Below are 15,546 nucleotides of genomic sequence, written 5' to 3'. Positions count from 1 at the left end.
TTGGTCGTAATTAAGGCGAAGATAATTAAGGCACAATTAATTAGGATACATAGTTATTTAGGCATTCGAACGCCTGTAGTTCGGTGCGAGTCGAATCCACGCCGTTTGGTGCTAATGCGAGCAAAGTTAAATACGGCACAGGAATTTAAGATATAGTTAAGGCATTCGAACCCGCCGCATTTAGCGGAAGTCGCGAATGTCTTCACTGAGTATTGTAGTAGTACCTGCGGTTCTCAAGAAGATCTCATATTACCGACATCTTCTCAACATCTTAATTCTTTCTACTAGCAACCTACGAGTTCAGACGAAGCTTTTCACGTTATGTCTTCGCTTAGGTCTACTGCACTGGGCTTAGACTCTGTTCGCCCACCTGCTATCAAGTTAGTTTTTGATTATGTTCTCTCACAGCATACATTCTTAACAAAATGGCACATTTTCCAGTTATCTGATAGTTGGTCAAATAACACCTGTTTACAAAAAAGGCGATCGTAACCTTCCCGATAACTACAGGCCTATTTCTATTCTTTCATTTTTGAGTAAAATAATTGAACTTCATGCACATTCAGCATCCTAACGAGCAAATTTTAATCGATCGTCAAGCAGTATGGCTTTCGGACAGGTTATTCAACCGACCTTGCGCTTCCAAACTTCACCGATAAAATCAAGATACAATCGATCAAGACGTGCTAGTTGGAAGTGCATCTAAGATTTAACTAAATATTTTGAAACTGGTAGTCACCAAATTCTTGTAAACTTGACTCTTACGGCTGAACTGGCCGGCCACTTCAGTTTATGTATAGCTATCTAACAAATCGTGCTCTAGTTGTTCAGATTGATGGCACACTCTCATCTGCTAAGAAATTAAATCCAGGTGGTTCTCAGGGCCCATTATTTGACCCGCTACTTTTCCTAATAATTCAGGACTTAATTAATGTTCTTACCACTACCCACAGCATCTTATATGCAGATGATACGACTATATTCACTTACGCTAATAATGTCGACGAGCTACAGCGAAAACTTAAACCTGATCCGCATAAAATAATATTCCGGTGTGGAAATAACATGTTGACCATCAATCGCCTAAAAACAGTTTTATGCCTTTTCATTCCTTCCCAACACTGATTTCAACATCTATGGCGTGTTTCAGCGAACACTTTGAAAAATGTTTAAGTATTGCCTGTGCCAGAGAACACAATTCCAGTCCACAAGCAGGTCGTAGGCGGACTTGCACGAAAAATTTAAATTCCTAACCGACTAATTACCGAGAAATTCCTTTGAGATTTAAACCAATTACCTTATGACGCATACTTCAATTTCAAAATTGTAGCGTTTAAAACTGCAAGGTGCATGTACAATAAAAATAATTGTGTAGATGACACCATTTACGAAATGTGCGTCGCCAAACAAGTGGCAAAAATGCACTGTCGTTCCGCTTACTTCCTTAAAAAAATGCCCTTTGATGAACTGAAGCACAAAAGTATCTGGAACGCCGATTGATTTCTCCGCAAAGTTCGGGAACTAGTATCTCGAAACTGGTGTCATCCTGAGAAAAACAATTACGTACAACATGAAGGACAAGGACTGCGAGAGACGACATACACAGCGCTGACTTCCAGCAATGTTTTATTGCGCTGCCACATCGTGCGTGTTATACAAGAGGGGGCATGCGCAGAAAATGAAAGACAGTTACCAGGGGTGTTCCAAGAGCAAGTCGCTGTCTCTCGCAGTCTTCGTCCTTCGCGCTGTGCGTGATTTTTTGTCATGAATTACCAACTAGCCCAACCAACCACCCTAGTTCATCCTGAGAATTCGTTCCAAGTGGATCCGCTTTGCGAACTGCCGAGCAAGAACTACTAAATTGCAATATCTGCCATACAGCAATTAGTCAAAACTTGTTTATTGAATGTTGTTAATATTCGACCTTGCATTTCAATTTTTTGTGCACGTAATGCCTGCATTTTAAAATAGACCAGCTCAAGGACCCGCATTGCGCGATCTGTCATAGGCACTCTTCTTTTTTTAAATTGTGTGTTCACCAAAACACTCGGTATTCCCGAGTCTTGTCAACAAGCTGCCGTGAATATCTGATAGCACAAAGTTTGTTGGCGTAGTTTCAGACAGGGACCTGAAATTAAATCTTCATGTGCAATCGCTTGTCCGTACAGCTTTCTCTTGAAATACGCGACATAATCTAAACACGTTAATATTTTGAGCCGCACATTATCCGTTCCCTTTATCACGCACGCATTCGCCGTCATTTGTCTCTTGCGTATCATCCAGGGCCAACACATACTTAACACACACCTCAGTCAACTTCGACGCCTGCAAAATGAGGCGCTTCGTCTCGTGACTTTCAGCCATTTCTAATCCAATACAATGCCACTTTTGGCAGTTTAAACATCCAGCTTCTTCATCAGCTCATTCAATGTTATCAATTGTGATATAAGTTATTTCGTAACATTGCACATGTAGATAGCTTTGCCGATGAAGTTTTTGCAAATACTAACATTACTTGGTTCTCTAAACTCGATAACCATCTTTTATCTAAAGTGGGCCCTAACTAAGGTAAGTTCACTACCACATTTGTAGGACTCAAACTGTGGAATTCTGTTCTACATACCAATAAATAAGTACACACAGAGCATGTATTAAAGAAGCAAGTTAATAAATATTTTATTCAACAACGGTCTTGATCCTAAGAACTGACCTTTGTGATTGCAATAGTAATAATTGACGTAGCAATAATACTACATACTATATTGCTCCAATTTTTTTACATTGATAAATGGCATTGCTTATTTATTAGAGAAGATTTGTTAGAAATTTTTGTCTTATTAAATACCTTTATATATTCTTGTTTTTCTCACTACAATTTACTTTTTTCAAAATGTCCCCGAAGTTGCCGCAACCACTGCTTGATGTACATCTCGTTTTTCCCCATTTTGTTCACGTTTGCGAGTCCCCCTGACAGTTTCTAACTTTGGGGCTCCCTGTCTAGTACCTATTTTGTATACACTTCTATGTAAAACTGACATTGTTGATGAATAAATTTGCGAATTGAGTCGAACCCTCAACCATCGGTGAGAAACAAACACACTAGCATTGGTGTTAATTAAGGCGTAGTTATTTCAGGAACAGTTCAGTAATGTAGAGTTGATTTAGACACTCGAACCCACGACGTTTGCTGGGAGTCCAACCCACAACGTTTGTTGTTAATGAAGGCGAAGTTCAATCTAGATGATTTAAAGAGCATAGACATCGCGGGTTAGTCACAGTGCTTTCGCATTCATCCACGTAGGGATATCTGCGCGCCCCTTGAATTATTTAAAGCACGACTCATAAATGACTTGTAGCCGAGCATCGAGATCAATATCTTGTAGGCTGGGCAGCAGCCGTTATCGTGTGGCAGTCCAAGCAATCGCACATCAGCACACTCACTGTGCATCGCATATACACAGTGCATTGTGCAAAGAAGTTTATTCCACACATAATCCAGATAATACAAGCATTAGTGTGAATAACGTTGCGAAAAGGTGATTAACATGGTGTTTTCGTTTGCTAATTCCGAGGAGTGACACTGACTAACAACTTGTCTTGGAACATTCATATATGTGACATTTGTAACTTCTTTTAAGGCATAAGGTTAAAGAAGCCCTCGCTAATGTTAAACAGTACGGATACCACCTGTCTAATCAGACCTAAACTTAAACATGTACGTATCGTTTTAGACCCTTACTCTAAACACTAATAGAACAGAACCAATGCAAAGAAAGGTTCTGAACATTATAAATAACAAACTTTTGGTATCCGACGACCAGACATACCTAACGACCAGACGTATACCCGACATCACCGTAATAATAAACTAACAGCTTATTTTCCATGAAGAGATACACTTAATTTATCTTTTCCCAAGATAGCAGGGAGAGACCGTCGTCCTGCAATGGACATAAATAGGCTGGCGAAGAGGGTGATGTATTGTCTGCGCGATTATGTTGCCTAACCTCCTTAGACCTAGAGTCCGCAGTATGTAATAAATGAACGCAAAGCCTCCTATGCACAAAGGTTCTAGGTGATTAGCACCTAGTACCTTTGTTTGATTATGTTGCCTAACCTCCTTAGACCTAGAGTACGCAGTATGTAATAAATGAACGCAAAGCGTCCTATGCACAAAGGTACTAGGTGCTAATCGTACTGGTCAAGAATAGGTTTTCTCGCAGTTTTCTTTCATGTCTCACGTTTGCTGGAATATTAGCATTCCCTATAGCCACATGCATCACTCTGAAATTGTTGCACCCTCCAGGTGCAATTTTTTTCACAATTAACTTTTTATTCTCATCTTGATCAGCCTACCTAAGATATTACAGAATCTTGATGGTTCCAAGACTTGCAAGCTCACCATATGTCTGAATAAAAACTATGTATTAAACAAGGCAGAGACAGCGGAAGTAAAGAATCTGTGCTCTGCGTCCGCCGCAGCCAAAAGATATCCACCAGTTCAGTCGCAGCTTAATTGGCATGTATTGAGTTGTGTCGCTGCAGACAACACCCACTTTGCATTTATTGTGGGCAACACATGCAAGCAGTGCCTGGAAATGTGATATCAAATTAAACCCACCGTCAAATTTGAGAAAGTTGCGAAAATGTGTGAAATAGGGCAACATTTCAATAGGAATGAACCACCAGCTTAGCTGTAGGCGTCATATGTATCTGTTGATACAATAGCGAAGCAATGTTCATTGTGTTAAAGTCTGAAAGGCGATTCTACCTCCAGTCGATGAAAGAGAAAGTCCTGAGCGATTCGGGCGTGTGATAGGGGTGGAGTCACCACCCACCACACTTTATCGCTGCGCTCCTTGTCTGAAGGGAGCAGGAGCAGCGTCGGACTCAGAACGTTTTTACTCCACAATCTTTGCGATGGACACATATTATGACATATTGTGATATGTTAATCAATTTTAAATAATTTGCGGAATTTAACCAGCCCAAACACGATGCGATCATGAGGCACGTCATTATAGGGGGAACAGCGTCCATAGTAGAATGGTCACAGTATCAGGCTTCTTAATGAGAGCAGTATTCCGGGCAAGTTTGTAATTCATTACCGAAGTAATATTGCGCAACAGGAAAGACATGGACGTAACAGAAGAAGAACACACACCAAGCGCAAGCATGAGCCTTCTGTGCTAGATGTCGTCTGTTGAGGTACAGCTGCAAGAAAATTATTAAATTATTTATTATTTATTTATTAAGTTATTTATTAAAAATTCACAATTTCCCATAAGGGCGACACAATCAACGCCATAGCAACATCTTAGAATATTACATGGAGTAATGCTCGTAACTTTAGTGGCGGTTTTTACCTGCAGTTAACATAGTCTGGCTAAGTAAACACGCGTGGAGTGATGTGCACAAACTTGCATGGGCAGAAAGAACGCGACGACCGCGAGCAGCATGGACTTGGAACGACAGGGTCTTGTCGGCATCGTCACCGTGCGTCGGCCTCGCGTTCATGTACTGCTGCATGCTCATGACGGGCACGGTGTGCGTCCGCTTTGCGCGGTCAACTACAGGGTTTGGTTGGCATTGTCGGCGTCCGGTTTCCGCAGCGCCGTGCCTTGAGCTGCAGCGTGGGCCGCACACGCAGCAGCGCGTTGTTCCTGCGTCTTCACTGCGGAGTGATCCTGGCTCGTATGCTGGTCGTCCTCCTTTAAGTGCGATTAGCGTTTCGCAGAAGCTTCTCGGCTGGCGTTCTGACAAGTGACACGTGGAAGCATGTTGGTGCTATTTGAAGGACGCCGCGCTTCGCTTCATAAACCGCACACTGACAGGTACTGCCACGTCTACTACGTGTGTGAAAATGGTGGCACCAGCTGGCAGTGTTCGGCATAGATGAGTTGCAATTCGATCCGGCAAGCAATGATGTGAACATCCCGTGACCTTAGAATACTGCTGCTTTGGTGCACCAGTTCGTGCGATTGCAACACAAACACGGATAGACATATGACGTCACTTGACGCTCAAATTCCGACGCAGAGGGAAAGCACATAGTTAATGTGCGTAATGTTCATCGTAAATCCTAATAAAAGTAAAAAGAAAGATCTACGCCTTTATGCGTAGTAATCGATGACGACGAAAGATCACGTGGAGTGTTCGCAGACCTGATATTGCAATAAAATGCATCAAGAGCATCCACGCGCTGTCCGGCACGAGGAAAATGTATAAGGATGTTCGATTCTACCTTCTCGGACACACAATCATGGCGAAATTCTTATAGGCAACTGCTACCAGGGGTACTTATCGGCCCACATTTTTAGGCTGCGCTATCCTCAGGATCGAAGTGCGATGGGAGCTTAGAAAATACCCGATACGGATAAAGGGTGGCGAATCGCAGAGAAAGACTTCGTCTTTAAATATCGCGCAGCCAGATATATCGCTCTATTAGTGACGCACGTCTGGCTAAAGTTAACGTGACCTACAATGAAACTGTTCTTCCTTGAAGCAAGCTGTTGTTTCGTCAGTGGAAACGAACATGAGCGCGAAGTTCGAAATTATGCGCAGGTTACCCACTACTTCACGGAGCGAGACAGTGGAATCCCCAATCGACGGCGTTGCGAGCCGCAACTGCGCTTCGACATGGGCTACGTGAACAGCGTGCACCACGACAGCAGCGTTGGTCGCACTGTTGGGGCCCAGGCCGCGGGTGGACAGGAGATGGGAGAGCGACTGGAGCGCTTTAGCTGGGACTTTGTGCACGCCGCAGAACAGAGCAGCGAGGAGATAGACCAGTACGTGAGCCTCTACACGCGCGCCTTCGAGCACGAAGAGGTCATGCCCAAGGGTGCGTAACCATTCTCATCCAATGCGTCTGTAATGAATCAGAGCACCATGAGCGATGTGCGTTTTGCTTTATTGGCAGCGCCGAACGTAGATGATCCTTTTCTGCTTAAAGACTGGCCTAACTCCACTTAATTTCACACAGGGTTGCCATTTTAAATTAGATGCAATGTAATACTTCTTTCGGGGGCACTACTTTTCTGTTTTGTTCGCAGTAAATTCGACGTGGGAGTCGTGTGAGGCGATGCAACTAAAAACGTTTCATTTTTATGGTTGACCAGCTTAGTAGCCATCTGTGATTTCCATGTTCATGATCCGTCGGCGCAACTACTAGACATAGTCGAAAATGCAGAGACGGTGACAGACGCCCTCTATCAACTGAAGCTTTATTGCAAACGCGTGGCCGATATACTGGGTGATTATTCTTTTTTTCCCAAAATTTTTAAAAATCACCTGTTAGAGATAACGTAGTCTTAGTCCTTGAGATTTATCATTCAGAGAGGCGAACATAGCTTTCATCAAAAATCAAAACACACAATAAACTTATTTCATGGATCTTATTTCATGGCTCTCTAATTAAGATCTTAATTAATTTATCTAGGGCACATATTGCAAGTTACGAATTGTAGTCGGTCACTATCCGAAGCGTATCCACTTTAAATGTATTTCCAGAATGACACCAGTTCGGAGAAATGCACCATCATACTCGCCGTGAGAGGTCTGCTGTGCCACTGAGTTTTTTCCTAAGATGAACTTTCGTAAGCACAAAGGTAACTGAAACGCCCATGTATTTCTTGCAACACTTTTTAAATAATATTGCGAAATTGGTGCTACACTGGAGATACATTTCAAGTGCATATGTGTTGCAGTCTCACCAACTATAATTCGTAAATTGCAATATGTGCCATGAGGTGATTCCAACATTTCCGACGACTTTCCACTTTTCTAGCAAACGCTGTGAAGCAGACGAAAAACCATTGACAAAACCAGCGGCACTAAGCCGCTCCAACTTTGCCTTAAATCTAGCTTGCATAGAATGAACATGAATTTGCCATAGGAGAATTAGAGCACGAAATTATCAAGCCATTTTTCACTACGTTAAACTGCCCAGAAGCCACATTAAAAAGAGGTTTAACAGATCTGGATGCCTACTTCCACCACATATGAAACCTTAACGAAATGTCTAGGAGCTGGAACGTGTTGCCTGCGGCTGCATCGCACGTGAAGCGGCTTGCGCTTCACGTACGAGGCTCAAAGAACACCACTTTTCGTTAAACGGCATACCCAGCTCATCTATCTAGCCACTATCGCGCTTGTGGTGGCATACGGTTTTCCATAGTACCTCTATTGTTGTGAGGCACAGGTAGCTGAAGCTTTTGACATCCATAAGCATGCACACGAATGCGTAAGTCAGCCACCCATCGCTATAACACGGGATGAATTTAACTTTTTAAATCAGTCTTATCCACATGTGATTTATGTAGTAATGGTACAAGATGTTGGTTTTCCTTTTTGGTTTTTCTGCTTGGTACTAATTTCATCATCTGTGACGTAGAAGAACGTCACCGATGACGTGCACCTGGCTCGTTGATGCTGAAGGCTTCTTCTGCACTCCCTGTGTCAAGCCTGGTAGAATATGCTGCCACAGGGGGAGAGAAAGTAGTCAAATGTGGGCCGAAGTTCACTATTCAGCCAAAGAAGTCTGCTCTCGAGCTGTCGGCAACGGTACGATAAGTATCAAAGCATGTACTTGACGTACAGCCGAAAAGGCGTGTATCAGATGGAGTATATGTGCCAACCCGGTCTCGTCCGCTTGGGGCAAAATCCTGTTCAGGGAAAAACTGCTGAGATCCTAAAAGACAATTCGCTCATATTTATCCCCGCTGGTAAGCAAGGCGGCTTCGTGGTGACAAACAGGACGATGTATAATTGAAAGGCTCATGAGGCAATTTAGTCAACTTTCAAAGTTCCCAAAGACATCGCACTTACAAAAGTAAAAAAAATGACGCAAAAAAATTCTGCGAAAGTTTCAAACAAGATGACTTATCTCGGCCTATCGAAAAAAGCACAAAGAATAGCTTCACTTTTTATTTTCAGTAAAAACGCAAAGCTGCAATGTCCGCTCCGAGTTATAGTGTCAGAGAATGCAACCTAGCAGAAACATGTAGCGATGTTTAAAAAAAAGTACTTAAAGATCTTGCCAATTGACGACCCAACTAAGTCTGAAGAAGTGGTGGAATTCTTCAATGACTGGCAAGACAATAACCGTGTTGCTGCTTCTATTGACCTTGAACTCCTGTGCTATTCTGTGCCCCCGAATGACTTGATCAAATGTAAATGTTTAACTGGCGTCACTGACAAGTTTAGAATAGTTTGATTTGAAAACACTTCCGGTTTGGCTAGCGACAAAGTTCTGGAACTTCGTAGTTTTCATGTTGACTTACGCGACCTGCGATGGAAGTGTTAGAAAATGGCATGTGCATTGGGTCATGTATTGCCCTGCTTAAGTAACTTGTATCTAGTTAACAGGGATCAGGTTCTTGATGAACGCCTGAAAAATAACACAGATGTCAAGAAAGAGTTCAGATATGAGGCAAATTTTTAAATATTTTGAATAATGAATAGGGTAGTTTTGACTCGCTGGTTTCAAATACCCCAATCTCGTTCACTGAAGTGTTGTCCCCTTTGTCCTTGGCGCATGAAGTCCCCGTAGGCAATTGTATAAGGTTTTGTAGACTTGCGACGGCAGTTTTGACCACAAAATATCTGCTCGATTTATCAGCCGAGAGGCAATAGGTCAATCCTACCATTTCCGAGAACTCATTCAAAAGTGGTTCAACGCTCAATACTAACAACTTGTTTCGATAATTCTCTCATGTGATCCTGTGACTGTGAGGAACATGATTAGGATCCCGTGCGAGTTGTCTGGTATGTTGAGTCGTCCGCGAAGGCTTCACGAGGTGCACTTGGTGGAACTTCGCGGAGGGCTGCCACGATCTCCCGTGTTCCCGCAAGCACTGGCCGCGCCTCTACATACATGCTTCTAAAATCGGTCAGGTACAGGGCTCTTTTAACGACTTTGAGTGACTTAATAATGACTTACCTAATGTAATCGTGTAGTGGCACGCTTTTCACCGCACCATCTCTGAGTTCGTCCAGTAAACTACAAAACTATCTACAGGACTGGTCCGCCTTGATAGGTGCAAATCTTTCCAAGAAGCCGGCTAAACATCCGGAAAGTAGGACGACAAAGCTTCATATTATTCAAGGCGGTATGTCCTTGAAAATGCATATTTGTTGGGCAGAAGATATTAGACTCCTGCTTGTTGTTTCATGGTGTCATTGTGTAGACAAGAGATCCCGCAACCGACAAAACTGAGAACAATAAAGATTCGGCTACATATAAGCAGCTTTGCTACCTGAGTGGTGTCCTGCGTTTAAACCATTCGTCAAAACAGCAGCTCCAGCCACGGTTACGAAAACCCGACAGGGTTCACCTAAAGTACTTCTCCTTATACGCACTGGCAAGTGCCATCGGCTCGACAAAAATACTTTGTTGTAATACTTATTTCTGCAACGTTTCCGCTTCGATGACCAGGATGTGGGTGTATAATGACGTCATGACACATTCTTCTAGTTGCTGCGGCGGCACACGATAGCGCAGCCAGAAAGAGCGAAGACATTTTTTTTTCAAGGCAACACAATCATGCCAAGCCTTATTGTCACACAACGTCAGTAAATTTCACTCTGTGTCAGCAGGTCACAATAACGTTGCTGAGAAGAGGTCCCACATTCGGAGAAACCTTTACAAAGCTCGAAATAAATACATAAGCGTTTGCGACGTGCACCTTTTGTCACATGGAATCATTTTACGGTAAAACAGGTTGGCGGGCTAGGTGGTTAGAAATAATTATAGAATGTGCAAGTGCGACTGAACGAGGACGTAAAAAGAATGATGTTCACAAAGACAGCGCTACTTACAACTATAGATTAGATCTTCGCAAGAAAGGGTGAATATATACCGAACGAGCGAAAACGAAACAAAACAGATAATAACAACGTTCGCTTGTGCATATTGAAGAACCGTATACGTGTCGAAGGCATCATTAAAACACAGAGATCGCTAGTTACAGCGACAAACCGAGGAAATTTGTGTCCCTTAGACTATGTATGCATCCTCTGCATGTGTCCCCAGGAGTTGTTATCCTGGTAGGGTTACGTCCGTATTGATATTTGACAGCGCGAACTTGGACAAAGAATGGTGAAAGAGGCCATCATTTGTTGGAGTACACGCTGTCAAAGTTCATGAATCAGCACTAACTAGCCGGGTAGTATACCTTATTACGTCCGTATTACGGCGCGTGGATCGGAGTGCTGGGGCCGATCCCGGAGAATGTACAAACAGGCCGAACAACGGTGGAGGTAAAGCAGACTTAAACCACTCCGCCCATTCTCAAAAAAAGTAAGCTTGATATCATGGGTCCAAATAGAACTACACAAATTTGGCGTTGTAAGAAGAACACTATATACATATAAGGAAGTGCACTTAGTGTAGCAAGTTTGCCTTCGTGCGCTTTATATAACTCCAATCTGACAAATAATGATGGAGCGAAAGAGTATTGCGACGGCGCCTGTGCACGTGGCCTGGGCTTCAGCAGTCATAACGCCAAGCGCGTCTAACGTGCCGGTGCGGCTGCAGCAGCACTTGCGGCAGATTCATTGGAGGTGCTGTGACTGCGGCGGCGCTTGTGTCGGCGTAGTGTGGTGCCGTATGAAAAAAATACGATATTTCCTAATGCATGCCGCCAATTTATGCAGCCTACACAGTTTTGCTGGTCATCCGTCCCCATGGGAATGTTGCGGCCCCAGGATTTCTTTTTTTTTTTTCGGACAGCGACTCTAAAGGCCTACTTACGTACCTTTCTTCTAATTTGGGAATTCATGGGACTCCACGATTTCCATTGTCATCCAACTTTGAGACTCAGAAAGTCCGCCTCAAAATATGCGGACTTTCAAACATGGGATTGCAGCCACAAGGTAGGCAATGATTGCCCAAATATCCAGATATTACTTTATTAGCGTTATATTGATGCTCCTTTAGCCTCTGATTGATTCAGAAGGGTTTAGGCACGAGCTAGTTGCCACTGATCATTAATATTGAACAGCGCTTGAAAGCACAGACAAGGAAGAGTAGAACCAGCGCTGGTCCGGTCTTCATCCTTGGCCATGTTGTTTGGCGCTGTTTAATATGAGTGCTGTGATTGAAGCATCTATCAGCGTGAGCAATATAAGTTGTTTTCAACGAAAGCGGAAAGGCATAGACAAAGATATAAATTCAGATTACCAAATGTTTGCGATGTTGAGCAAAACACGCGTTCGTCTTGTTATTCTCCGAGTTAAACTGTTTGTATAGCTTCTGTAGACGCTGAGGTGGCGAAACAACGACGTCCACCTCCGGCTTTCCTGCTATAAATATCAGATTATGCAACATGCAATTAATGCATGGTGCCTTATCAACTTTCTTTGTTTTAGCGGTGCCACTCCTCACTGTTGATTTGCTGCTGGTATTTCCTGGTGAAGCCCTCCGTGACCGAGGTGACCAGACGCCACAGTAACTCAAATCTGTCAGGCGCTTGGCTTGATCCCTGAAACCGGTGGTCGGGCTCTCCGCAGAGCGCAGAGCGTCTCCGCACAGCTTTCTTAGGATGCTTGACGCACTTTTCGTTATTTATCTCCGTTTGTGTCGAACCGTATTCCCTGATATACAGAAGATTTCTGCTGATGGAATTCGGGAGTGGAGCGATTGCTCATCACATGCCACTGCACGCTAAATTTATCCGACGCCGATGATACTCCTACAATCTCTTTTCTCTTATAAACCACGCAGACCAGGATATTTCTGCGTAATACACGCACTGACTGATGGTGTTCCATTTGTTATTGCGGAACTGACTGCGCAGGCTGCATCACTCCGTCGACCCGTGTTTGTTTCCTGAGCGCCGTGGATTTTCGGGGGTCATGGCGTTACGCGTTTGATGACTGCTCGGCCACCCGAGAGCCTTTCAGCGAGGCGGACGGCACCACCTCTGCGGTCATCATGGTGCACCAGAGGGGGCGCTTCCCCTTCGCCAAGTGCCCTGACCTCAAGGCTACGGCGTTGCTCCTTCCGTACCAGGCACCCGGCGTGGGAGCTGGTGGCAAGGCTTCGGGGCCTTTCACTCCGCATGATGGCAGCAGTACTCCCACGTGAGTGGCTCTCGCAGCACTCTTTACCGAATGTTACGGGGACAATGCAACCATCACAATCATACACTGCAATACTGCGCAGCACGGACTTTGCCTGCTCTTAAGATCACGTATCTTTGGACACCTCAGTATTGCTTAATGTTCCATATTCGCGACCAAGGCCGCCAGTGGCCACATCTAACACTCGCAGGCAATGAGAATAATATATGACGCAAGTATCTAAGAAAATGGACGGTTGCAAAGCAGGCGCCGTACCTGTATTGTAGAGCACCACACGCGACATGCGGAAGTCGCACGTTTGGCTCCCACATTGCGGCTTGTTTTCTCGTCGAGTGTGCTTTTATTTATCCTCTATAGGAGAAACCATCTGTGTCGCAAATATAAATTTGAGTCTATAATTATTTCGTAATGGCATCGCAAGTGCGAAATCAAAGCAAGTGACGATGGCAGAGGGATGAGCACTATCTTCCAACTAAATTTATTCAGTCGAACACCACCATTATATACATGGTTATTGAAAAAAAAAAAAAAAATATGCGAAGAGAGAGGAAGACGTGGCATCAGCAGATTTTGCATCCAGATTTAAATGCTAATATATTCTGAAATACGTGTACTAACACCACGCTAAGGCACGGATCTTACGAACCTTCAGTCATCATTGGCTCCAGGATTTGCCTCCTACGCTTTCACGTTGATATGTGCACCATTATGCATTTCTGAGAAACTGGTGCGCAGCCGCACGTGCCACACTTGGCTGCCAAGTGTTCAGTTAGCCCTCCGTTAAAATTAATAATGCGAATAATTCTTGCCAACTTTAGGCACTTTCAGTCTACCTAGCCTATTACGCCTTAGACTATTACAAGTAACTCGGGCATGTAACACCATGGAGACTTCGAGACATTGCCATGGTGTTTCTGGCGTTGCTGATCAGCAGTGGTGAGGGGGCGGGTAACCTGGCGACATTCTTCAGCGTATTTAGCGGCTTGAGAGACTGTCGTCAACTCTCATGTCAGGGTGGTACGGAAGGATGGTGCCTAGCATGCACGAGGGCTCGCGCCCGTAAAGTAGTAAGTACGGAGACAATTCAGTGGTTGTCTGCGCAGCGGTATTATGATCGTAGGTCACGAAGCGAGGAACGCCGCCCCAGTTAGAGTGCTAAGAAGCGAGGTGCCAGCATGTCGCCCAATGTTCGATGAAATTGTTCCGTCAGATCATTTGTGCGGAGATTCCAGGCAGCGGTGGTTCGGTGAACAACGTAACACAGGTTTAGAATCGCTTCGACAAAGTCCAACACAGAGAGACGTCTTTGGAAGCTAAATACCTCAGATGTTGCGCTTTACGGTAAAATGGTGCGTTCTATAATGAAAGGGGCAACGTCACTTACCGATACAGATGGCAGCTGTGAAGTCTCCTCGTATCGCATGATGCGACTGATGTCAACGATTATCCAGCGGTTGCCTGCAGGAGTGATGGGAACAGGTCCGTAGAAGTGATTCCGACGCATTCAAAGGGGCGCGCAAGACAAGGCAACTGCTGTAGTGGAGCGGTTAATCTTGTAGTAGAGCGGTGGTCTTAGGGCGCTGGCAAATGGGAGAATAACGGACGTAGCGGCGAACAAAGCGGTAGATTCCCCGCCGCTGGGCGGAGGTGAAGGCAGATGCAAGTCTTGTATATTCCGCCATGTGCTCACGGTGGGTCAGCATGGAAGACGCGCATATGTCCTAGGTGGTTGGGAATAACCAATGACCATGTGCGTCCTATGAAATATAATTGCGACGATGTAGCTAACCGTTGCGAAGAATAGAGTGGGGTGCTTGATGGCGTATATTCAGATACGGGGTGCTACGTGGAGTGAATCAACAAGTTGATAAGTGAAGCAAGCCAGGCGTCCTTTCCTTGCTCCATAAGCATGTCGGTGATGTCCAAAAAGGTCATGTCGTAGGTGGACACAGGCTGGGTCACAACACGATGTTTAAGAGGGGAACGGTAGAGAGCGCCTGCATGAAAATATTTGTGTCCCGATATTTATATGACGCGAATGTCGTACTCCTGGAGCCGTAATGCCAAGCGGGTGAGTCGACCAGAGGTGTCTTTCAAGAAGGGGCGCCAACTTAACGTATAATCGCCTGTAAGCACGTGGAATGGGCGCCCGTCAAGGTAATGGCGAAACTTTCCTATGTCCCATCTGATGACTAGAGACTGTTTGCGTAACTCAATAATTGGCTTAGGCTTTAGGCTGCGCACAGTTGACGTAGGCAACGACGTACTGGTCAAATCCAGGTTTACGCTGGGCAAACAAAACTTCGAGACCAACCCCGCTAGCGTATGTGGCAATTTTAGGTAGGGCAAGTGCGTCTTTATGTCGCATGATAGGAGATGACGTAAGCAGGTGGCGGAGTGTGGTGAATGCATTGTCGCATGCTGGTGACTGTTTCAAAAGATCGCGGCTACAGCGGAGAA

The 15,546-nt window shown here is 44.5% G+C and overlaps 1 protein-coding gene across 1 annotated transcript; it reads left to right on the top strand.

Moving 5' to 3' along the window:
* Positions 1-6,488: 6,488 nt before the first annotated feature.
* Positions 6,489-13,927, top strand: LOC129381894 (leukocyte elastase inhibitor A-like). Its single transcript, XM_055065117.1, has 2 exons — positions 6,489-6,844; positions 12,801-13,927. The coding sequence occupies exons 1-2, from the start codon at positions 6,640-6,642 to the stop codon at positions 13,088-13,090; spliced, it is 495 nt and encodes a 164-aa protein (XP_054921092.1). The 5' UTR covers positions 6,489-6,639; the 3' UTR covers positions 13,091-13,927.
* Positions 13,928-15,546: the final 1,619 nt, after the last annotated feature.

The sequence above is a fragment of the Dermacentor andersoni genome, chromosome 10, assembly GCF_023375885.2.
Source record: "Dermacentor andersoni chromosome 10, qqDerAnde1_hic_scaffold, whole genome shotgun sequence".
Taxonomy (NCBI): domain Eukaryota; kingdom Metazoa; phylum Arthropoda; class Arachnida; order Ixodida; family Ixodidae; genus Dermacentor; species Dermacentor andersoni.
The sequence above is the reverse complement of the archived record's forward strand: the minus strand, read 5'-3'. Positions and strand labels throughout refer to the sequence as shown.

Bases quoted from the DNA above. Each gene is read 5' to 3' on its own strand.
- LOC129381894 (XM_055065117.1), top strand. From the start codon at position 6,640: ATGGGCTACGTGAACAGCGTGCACCACGACAGCAGCGTTGGTCGCACT. The intron at 6,845-12,800 runs GTGCGTAACCAT...CTGACTGCGCAG, and splicing joins CGAAGAGGTCATGCCCAAGG to GCTGCATCACTCCGTCGACC.